This window comes from Phoxinus phoxinus (assembly GCF_949152265.1).
Source record: "Phoxinus phoxinus genome assembly, chromosome: 3".
Classification (NCBI taxonomy): Eukaryota; Metazoa; Chordata; class Actinopteri; order Cypriniformes; family Leuciscidae; genus Phoxinus; species Phoxinus phoxinus.
In genome coordinates, this window is record NC_136878.1 from 3,126,465 (window position 1) to 3,136,912 (window position 10,448).

General features: G+C 40.8%; 1 protein-coding gene across 1 annotated transcript; it reads left to right on the forward strand.

The window, feature by feature from the left end:
• Positions 1–198: 198 nt before the first annotated feature.
• Positions 199–9,916, forward strand: rplp0 (ribosomal protein, large, P0). The gene is made up of 8 exons (XM_079607228.1): positions 199–484; positions 1,124–1,235; positions 2,218–2,393; positions 4,019–4,106; positions 4,182–4,328; positions 5,573–5,758; positions 6,000–6,140; positions 9,702–9,916. Exons 2-8 carry the CDS (start codon positions 1,182–1,184, stop codon positions 9,858–9,860), a joined length of 951 nt encoding a protein of 316 aa, XP_079463354.1. The 5' UTR covers positions 199–484; positions 1,124–1,181; the 3' UTR covers positions 9,861–9,916.
• The last annotated feature ends 532 nt before the right edge of the window (positions 9,917–10,448 follow it).

The window sequence follows — 10,448 nt, forward strand, 5'->3', positions numbered from 1 at the left end:
TCACAGACTGCTGGCGCGCACTGATGACGTCGCTGCGCCTCATGGCGCATATCTCATAATCATTTTTTAATGTTTATATTTCTGTATCATTAGATGTGCCTCCTTATGTGGTTAATGTTTAAGATAAGATACTTTATTACTTTATTCGAAGAAAAAAAAGCCGCATTTTATAGGCGGTTCAGTTCCAACAGTACGCAAAGCCAGGCTAATAAAATTAAATGGGGGGGGGGGGGGGGGAGAATAGTTTTTTTATGTTTTAACGAGTTGTCGAATTATTTTCTTTAGACTTTAATTTCTTTATTCATAGCTCACTTCAATGTGCTTTGGAAAGCGCCCATCGCTGCTGCAGAGTGAGAGACATGTGTATTGACCAATCAGCGCACAGATACGCTCTCGTGCGACATTCTGATTGGATGTCCGACATGTACTAATATTGTTCCGCTTCCTGCAACGGTCTCTTTCTTTCACGCGTCCCTACAGTGAGGTGAGGTGTATGCGGCCCTCTGCTGCTTTCCTAGTTTTTTTTACGATACCCGTGACTATACGAGTTGGAAATATATAATAACTGTATTAAGAATCACGAGAAGATATAATGCTTACTCGATATGTGTATAATAATAGTTGTTTGAGGAAAAGGTTAGCATTAGCCTGTTAGCTTAGGCCTTTGCACCACGTGAGATCAGACGTGAAACGGTTTTATACGTATTTTCTCGTTGTAGATTGTTTCATGTTTCGATTGTAGAGGTGGATAATGCATGTATATGTATGTAGGACACACAAAATGAAGTAACTTACAGCAGGTCATCTACAGATCAGCGGTGTCAGTGCTGATTGGTCGTTCCCCCTGCTGACATAAAACTGAGTCCTACTATCCCTGTCTGTCTGCTTCCCACGACCTGCAGGGACGCTTGGTCTCAGACATTATTTGAGTGATTTCTGGCCAATCGATCAAATAATAGTGCTTTAATTGTTGTGAAAATGTTTTAAGTTGAATGCTTCTAAGTGTTTCCTAGTATAGCTTGATTTTGGGTTATTTGGTTTTTAATTTAACCATCTGTATTTTAGCATTTAAGCTTTATACAAAGACCAGGTTGTCTGAATGGCTTTCAATCTCTTTTCTCAGATTTTTTCAACCTCGTCTTTAAACCGGCTGTTCACCGATCCTTGGAAGCACTGCAAAGATGCCCAGGGAAGACAGGGCCACGTGGAAGTCCAACTATTTTCTGAAAATCATCGTAAGTTATTAGTGCTTTATGGCATGAAGTACAGCAGGTCATCTACAGATCAGCGGTGTCAGTGCTGATTGGTCGTTCCCCCTGCTGACATAAAACTGATTCCTACTATCCCTGAGTGTTTGCATCCCACAGCTCACAGGGACGCTTGGTTTCAGACATACTTTAAATGGATAGGTCACTCTGAAATTAAATGTTGGTATGTTTTAGCTTACCTGAAGTGCATCCAAGATGTAGGAGTCTTTGTCTCCGCAGTAGTTTCAATTTTGATATTTTTAGGTCAAACCGTTCTTGTCTGTCAGTCATATAATGCAGGTGTATAGGCACTGTCACTAAAAGCATGCAGAGAAAAGTCCAAATTAAAAAATTCCTCATCGTAAGTGCACATTGATGGCCTAAGCTCACGCGAACTCATCCGGGAGTGTTGAGTTTTCACTTATTCCCAATTTGTAAGCCTTCTATCTTGACACACTACTCGCTTCATTGTTCAGGCCAATCAAAGGCATACGTTGAGCCGTACAGCCAATCACACGTGTTTCTGCTGAGTTTAAAAATGCAACGTCCAATCGAAGGCGGTTAGATTAGTTTCCGGGGAAGAAATCCGGTGTAAACAGATCACTTGGACGTGGTTGTGTAAAAGAGATAAAAACGATATAAATGCTGTTAGTTTTATCACACAAACCGCTCGTTTCGTGTCTTAGGCCATCAATGTGCACTTACGATGGGGAATTTTTTAATTTGGACTTTTCTCTGCATGCTTTTAGTGACAGTACCTATAGACCTGCATTATATGACTGACAGACAAGAACGGTTTGACCTAAAAATATCAAAATTGAAACTACTGCGGAGACAAAGACACCTGCATCTTGGATGCACTTCAGGAAAGCTAAAACATACCAACATTTAATTTCAAAGTGAACTATCTCTTTAGTCGTGACCTTAATCGGGTTGAGTCGTTTCTGATCGTCTTTCTCCATGTGTGCAGCAACTGCTGGATGACTTCCCGAAGTGCTTCATCGTGGGCGCAGACAATGTCGGCTCCAAGCAGATGCAGACGATCCGTTTCTCTCTGCGGGGCAAGGCTGTCGTGCTCATGGGCAAAAACACCATGATGCGCAAGGCCATCCGTGGCCACCTGGAGAACAACCCGGCTCTGGAGAGGTGCGTGTCAGTCTGGGCACAAGGATGATCCACGGTAGAAAAATTAAGGGCTTTTAAAGTTGTGGGGCCTTATTTATAAAACACCCATAGGACATGATGTGACTATCCTCCATCAAAAGTGAGGAACCAAATCTAGATTTATTATGTCATGCACAAGGATACTGAATTTTCCTGATGATTAAACAAACCGATGCAAAAAAAAAATAACTGCACACTCTCTTAAGCACATTATTACCAATATTTCGGTGCTTAAAAGAGTGCAGTTGTCTTTCAAGTTATTCCCTTTAACGTTCAACTCATAATGATTTGCCTTGCTTTTCTTTTGAGGAATTAAACAAACTGAGTCATGAGTGTGCTTGGATTTCCTTGCCCATTGAGTCTGAACCGTAAGATGAACTAATAAAAATACCTTTTATTTATAGGTGCCTTTCAAGTTCACCTTCCGGCATAAGATCAAATCAAAGCAATCCAAATCAAACAATAATATCCCAAAGCAATTCAAAACAAACTATCATTTATTACGAAGAGATGCATTAAATAACTTTTTTTAAGGACATTTTGGAAACGTTTTGTCGTACATTCACATTTCTGATCATCTTATGCACGTCTTTATAAACGAGGCCCCATGTTTTCAGAGTTTCTGAAGAACTTTTTATTCACTAGAAATTGCTGTTTCTAATCTGCAATCTCTATTTAATGATAAATCAACATTAATATTGATGTAGCTTTTCAACATTTAGTCATTCGAGCCGCATGATGAACCGCTCTGATGAATACGGGTATGCAGGTCAAGTTACGGACTGGCTGTCTCAGTGCCTGTTTGTCGTTCCCCCTGCACAAATCAAACATGTTTCCTACTATCCCTGAGTGTCTGCATCCCACGGCTCACAGGGACGCTTGGTTTCAGACATTCTGTGTCCGCCACATGTATAGAGAGCCTGAGTCCCTCTTCCGGTGGACCACCATGTGACCTTATTTCAGAAAAATATTGTTTTGTAGTCAATGGCGAGAGACAACAAATATTTTGATCTCGTTTGAATTGTGCCCTGAATTACACATATGATGTTTGTCAATTTTAAAGATACATTTTAAAGTCAAAAGTCGCAGTTTGATGTAAAACTGTTGAGGTGTAAGACTGTGAGCATGCGTAATTACAAAGATTACAAACCCAAAAGGCGCACATGTGACGTCGTACCTTTTCTCTCAATGAATGAGGCTAACTTTACTGGAGCTAACGTCTGTCATTTTTTTCTATAGTCTTGCGTTATAATCGTAACGTGATGCCGGAGTGTGTTGTACCAGACTGCACACACACGAGCAACGGTGACATAGTGTGAGACGAGAGATGAAGTTCATTGAGCGATTTCCACATAAAACTAAACGTTACTTTTCCGTTTTGACAAACTGCGACTTTCTTAACTTAATTAAATTGACAAACATCATATGTGTAATTCAGGGCACAGTTCAGACGGAATAAAAAGATAAGTTGTCTCTCGCCATTGACTACCATACAGATTTTTTCCGAAATAAGGTCCCATGAGCCGGAAGCGGAGGGGCGGGACTTAGGCTCTCTATTGGGGTTTTAAATGGTGTTTTGAGTTTTAATAATTCCTGTGTGTTTGCAGGCTGCTTCCACACATCCGTGGGAATGTCGGCTTCGTCTTCACAAAGGAGGATCTGCCTGAGGTCCGGGACCTGCTGCTGGCTAACAAAGTGAGTGTCTGAGCAACAGTGTTCAGGGCTTGAATGCGTCTCCTCTGGTGTAACTCTTGTGATGTCTGGTCTTAGGTGCCCGCCGCTGCCCGCGCCGGTGCCATCGCCCCCTGTGAGGTCACCGTCCCGGCGCAGAACACTGGTCTCGGTCCTGAGAAGACCTCCTTCTTCCAGGCTTTGGGAATCACCACCAAGATCTCCAGAGGAACCATTGAAATCTTGGTGAGTCTGATTTTTGGTTTCCAATAATTATGGAAACAAGAACATTATTGTGCTGTATTCTATTTTGCAATCATGTTATAAATCAAACGCACTTTTTGTCCCTCTCCAAAAATCCCAAACTCCATGCCAGTTTTTTAAAACTAGTTTCATGTTACTTTTTTTTCTTTTTGTATTTAAAGTAAATCCACAAGAAATCTACTATTAAAAAGGCTTGTTTTATTTCCCCTACAAAGTTCAATAAATGCATGATGTTTCCAAATATACGGAGCATTCCTGTTAAATTAACTTAATTTCCTGTAATTAGATTTTTTTTTTTTTTTTTTTTTTTTTGCCATATTCAAGGTCTGCTTTATTATGGTGAATCATTCCAGTATTTTTGTTCAATATTTTAATTGATTTAACACCATTATTGGTGAGCAATACAATCTTGTTTCACGATGGGAGTAATTTTAAATACCAGTGAGATTTCACAATTATCGATACTAAAGGCAAAAGCCAGTTTTTATTTAAACTAGTTTCGTGTTACTTTTTATTTTATTTTTGTATGTAAAGTAAATCAGCAAGAAATCTACTATTAAAGTCTTGCCCCCCCCCCCCCCCCCCCAACACACACACACACACACACACAAAAGTTAAATAAATGCATGATGTTTCTAAAAATACTGAGCATTCATTTTCAATAAACGTAATTTCCTGTTTGTTTTTGCCATAATCAAGGGCTAATCACAATTTGCTAATTTGTAATCAAGGTCTGCTTGATTATGGTGATTCATATTCCAGATTATTTGTTCAATATTTTAATTGATTTAACACCATTATTGGTGAGTGATGCAATCTTTCACGATGGGAAATCACAATTCACAATTATCAATATTTAAGCAAAATCTAGGTTCACTAATGAAAGAAAAAGGTCCTCAAAATTACACAAGACATGTAAACCGTCAGCAATGCAATGGGAACAAACTAATTGCAAACTAAACAAAGACAACAGAATAAATATACAAATTATATATTTTAAAAAAATTCAGGAAGATGTACTAAAAAAGCAACAATTATTTGAATGTAAAATAAAACTTAAGTTTGCACATTAAATATTTGGTTAATCGTTATTAAAGTTATTCAGTCAAGATCAGTGCAAGTTATTTTATTTTTTTATTGTTAATAACAGACTGGAGCTGGTATATTAGACTGATTTTCTTCTATTAATATGAACACATGAACTAACTGCCCTGTTCCTCCTGCAGAGCGACGTTCAACTGATCAAACCTGGAGACAAGGTGGGCGCCAGCGAGGCCACGCTGCTCAACATGCTGAACATCTCGCCCTTCTCGTACGGGCTGATCATCCAGCAGGTGTACGACAACGGCAGCGTCTACAGCCCAGAGGTGCTGGACATCACTGAAGATGCCCTGCACAAGAGGTTCCTGGAGGTTCGTGCTCTTAAACACTATTACTGAGTGTAAAGATGCAGGTCAAGTTACGGACTGGCTATCTCCGTGCCTGTTTGTCGTTCCCCCTGCACAAATCAAACATGTTTCCTACTATCCCTGAGTGTCTGCATCCCACGGCTCACAGGGACGCTTGGTTTCAGACATTATTTTAATAGGGATGCCCCTTAACCTTCAGGCTTGGAGAACGCTGACTATAACTTGTTCATGGTTTTCCTTTCAGGGTGTGAGGAACATCGCCAGTGTGTGTCTGCAGATCGGCTACCCGACGCTCGCCTCCATCCCTCACTCCATCATCAATACTTACAAGAGGGTCCTGGCTGTCGCTGTGGAAACTGACTACTCCTTCCCCATGGCCGAGAAGGTACGACTCGGTTCTTTTAGCTGTGATTCCCACACATGTGCTCCTCCTGCAGGCTAGGTTACAAAACGGCTGTTTGGGGGATTGAATCCAATATTTGGTGACAATGTAGCCTAGCCTGGTCCTACCAGACTCTCCTACATTTCATTTGTACAGAGAGTCTGGCCTCTCTCCATTGACAAGCGTTATCTTCCTTGTAGGCGGTTCTCTGTTGAAGTTTAAAACTATTGGATCTGCCCAGAGCCGCTCTGGATCTGCCATAACCAATCGCTAACGTTTGGTCGTGACTAGGGGTGTAACGATATTCAAACCGAACCGAAAAACCGCGATTCACCACCTACGGTTCGAACCACGATACTCTCTTCGAACCAAAAGCGCCACGCTCCCACCTTATGTCACAAAACTATTTTTTCTGACATTTGATTAAATAGTAATTAGTAGCCTACATAGTAACAACTAATGAAAGCTGTATTTTTACTAAATATGCACTAACTTTTGGTTTCCAAGTGCATGTCACGTTATATTTGGTGATCGATCACGCTTGGCAGTTAGAGTGCAGTGTTTCCCACACATAGACTAAGTCGTGGGCGGTGCGCCACATATTAAGTTTTTTGGCGGCCGTCAAAGTGAATTTTTATCCCGCCAAAGCCTTATTTGATCGGTGAGTGATGTAGATGACAGACTGCTGCGCTTGTGACAGGGCGCATGTTACTGAGAGAACGAGCAGAGAGAGAGAGTCCGGCCGCGCGCGCGCACTCACACCGTCTTAACTCTCTTGCACTCCCTCCCTCGTGCATATTAATCAATCTTGAATTGACATGATGGTAAAAGGTCGGAAGACCGAAGCTTCACGTGGAGCATTGGGAGATTTTTTTTTTTTTTTTTTTTTTTTTCTGAATTACCAGTGTGTATTATGCTAAAAAAAAACGTTGCCTTATCTTCTCTTCTCTGAAAAGTGTTCCGCACATTTAGCTGAGACAAACCACACTTTCAATAAACCTACAAACCTATCCAGTGATTAAATGTTTACTGTGTTCACACAAATCTTGTGCAATGTCCTAAACTGCTGGGATAATCACACAAACGCGTACACGTCCGCTAATGACACCTCCGATTCGCGCACTAATGACTCCTTTGAACCGATTCCATTTATGAATGGTTAAAACAACTGATCTATCCAACAACTCACCAGACGTCTAAATCGGTAATAATTTACAATAAAGTTCAATTTATTAAACTCGTTAACTACATTTTAGTTAACATTAACTATTAATAAACTGCACTTCTACAGCATTTCTTAATCTTTGTTAATGTTAATTTCACCATTTACTAGTAGCCTTATTAAAATCAAAAGTTGTTAACATTAGTTAGCCTAATGCACTGTGAAGTAACATGAATAAACAAAGGATGAACAGCTGTATTTTTATTAACAAAGATGAATAAAGTAAAAAGATAGTTAATGAGCTGAATTATTGGTATTGTTAAGTTAAAAGTGAATAGTGTTCTTTATTTTTGCTGGTGCCACTGCCAGGAACCTTGCCCCCACACCGAACCGAGGCTCCAAAACCGTGATATGAACCAAACCGTGGCATTGGTGTATCGTTACACCCCTAGTCGTGACGTATGACGACTCAAACTAGCGCACGACCTCAACCTCATCGTTCTCAGACACTCCCTCTGTTCGCTGATTGGACCAGTTAAAAATTGACTGGAGAAAACCCAAGAATACACCGCAAACCCAGATGTAGTTCTGAAGGAAAATGAAAATTGAGCGGAAGCACGTAGGAGGGCGGAGCCAGGCTACCGAGTGACCGGCTGGTGACCGGAATTGGCCGATTTTCAGTCTGACATATGTCGATTTTATGCCGGGCAAATGCCCTCGGGCGCCACATGATTAACATCACGGAACATTATCACACGTGCACCGGGAACGCACGTACCTCGTAAATTACGGCCGTTTCACACCGCAAGCGTGAGTGTCGCGTATTTTTTCCGGCGTGCATGTTAATCAATGAGTGCGTTCACCCCGTGAGCAGGAGCGTAAGGCAGGAGTGATAAATTCATCATAGACATGAGCGTCTATTTTTGCTGCGCTGCTCACGCTCTATTAAAGAACTCCAGCGCGAAATGAACCTTTGGTCTAATTACACATTGTTACCTAGTCAACCGTTATCTGAGATTTGTTTTCATGATTATGGAATGTAAATAGTTTTATCTCTAAAAACAGTTTAGCCTATAACGCTAGTATATAGGGCATCGACTCTACCAGTTGATCTAGGAACGCCGATCCAAGTGCGCTGAACTGTGTAGAATCTCATATGGTCCAGCGCACTTGGATCGGCGTTCGTAGATCGACTGATAGAGACTGTTTTTCAAAGATGGCTTCTGCCTGTATACGCAAAGTTGACTGTGTATAAAATATCTTCTTATTAAACTGTCTGGACACTGTCAAAGTTTTCAATGCTTCGGTTTGCATGTAGGGACCCTCATTATGCTACCGTGTTAGTGTGGGGCTATTTTGAGCCTTGTTAGTGGTATTAACAAGCGATTTTTATTTGTCATTACTCCATGCCCCATATACTAGCGTTATACTAGCGTTATAGGCTAAACTGTTTTTAGAGATAAAACTATTTACATTCGATAATCATGAAAACAAATCTCAGATAACGGTTGACTAGGTAACAATGTGTAATTAGACCAAAGGTTCATTTTGCGCCGGAGTTCTCCTTTAAAGTGAAAGCACACAATTTGCATTTTGTGTGTTTTAACAAGAGAAAATTAAGACACCGATATTTATAGAAAATGTGAGACTGCACACACTTTAATGTTACGCATGCGTCTCTCTCAGCGCATCCGGTGCAATGAAGCCTGTGAATGTCCTTGTAATTCGCTTCAACCTTTCCGGACTTTCTGAAAGATTGTTACGGACGGTTCCGTAGTGAAATACGGGTGTTTCTAAAGCAAACTCAACGTCATCGCTGGTTAAAAACTAAGCTCAGAATCATTGGAGAGAGAATCACGATGGATTTTTTTTTTTTTTCACCCCTAATGAATACGGGTATGCAGGTCAAGTTACGGACTGGCTGTCAGTGCCTGTTTGTCGTTCCCCCTGCACAAATCAAACATGTTTCCTACTATCCCTGAGTGTCTGCATCCCACGGCTCACAGGGACGCTTGGTTTCAGACATTCTGTATCCGCCGCATGTATTTGGGGTTTTAATTATTCCTGTGTTTTACAGGCTGCTTCCCTTTTGCTCTTTTTGTTTAACTTTGGTGACCCTAACAGTATATTGGGCTGCTGTCACTTAAAGATGAATGCACTATCCAATGCCGCAAACATCCATTTTCTTGATCCGCTAGCTGCCCGCCCCATAAGCAGGCCTTAAAAAAAACGCAGTGGTTTCACCAACCACTCAAAACCAAAATAAATAGTGTTCCAACCAATCACCGACGGGCTGTGTGTTGCACGGCTGCACGCAAAGTTCTTTTTTTTGTGAGAAATTGGGTTCTGAGTGAAGTACTCCTTGTAAGGGATGACTTGTAACTTTTTTTTTTCTCTCGCAGGTGAAGGCCTTCCTGGCTGATCCCACCGCTTTTGCGGTTGCCGCTCCTGTTGCTTCTGCCGCCGTGGAGAAAACCGCCGCTCCGGCCGCTAAAGTGGAGGCGCCCAAGGACGAGTCGGAGGAGTCTGATGAGGACATGGGCTTCGGTCTGTTCGATTAAACTCCTGAATGAACATCCATGTCAGTTTAACACCAATAAAACATCTGGAAACAGCCGTTGTGACTCGTCTTTGGGTTGGTGTGTGCGCACATGTTTTGTGCAGAAATATTGCTATTGATCAGTTTCTTTTAATAAAAAAGTAATGAGCTTTTAGTCTTAAATGTGCTGAAGCTTTATTAATGGGTCTTTAAGGACCCGTCCACAATTCTGTAGCGCACGTCATTACAAATAATTTAAAATTAACTTAGATTCTGAACTGTTGGCACTTAAGAATTGTTTTAAAAGTTCTGAACAATGCAATCCCTGGATGCTAACGAAATATATATTTACACAAGTTTTAATGTAAATGTAATGCATGAGCAAAACATTCAATGTAAGGTAGAAACCTTTCTATGCTCAATCCTTGACTGCTTTTTGTAGTTTCTAAACTTTCCTCAAATAGTTAAACCTATTTGGACCTATTAGTGCTTATTAATTCATATAAAATGTTCATTTGTATTAATTTTGACTAACAATTTGTCAGTCGTACATAAAAGAAACAAGAATGAGACCTATGTACTAGCAGCACTGATTTAACTGCACAATAAC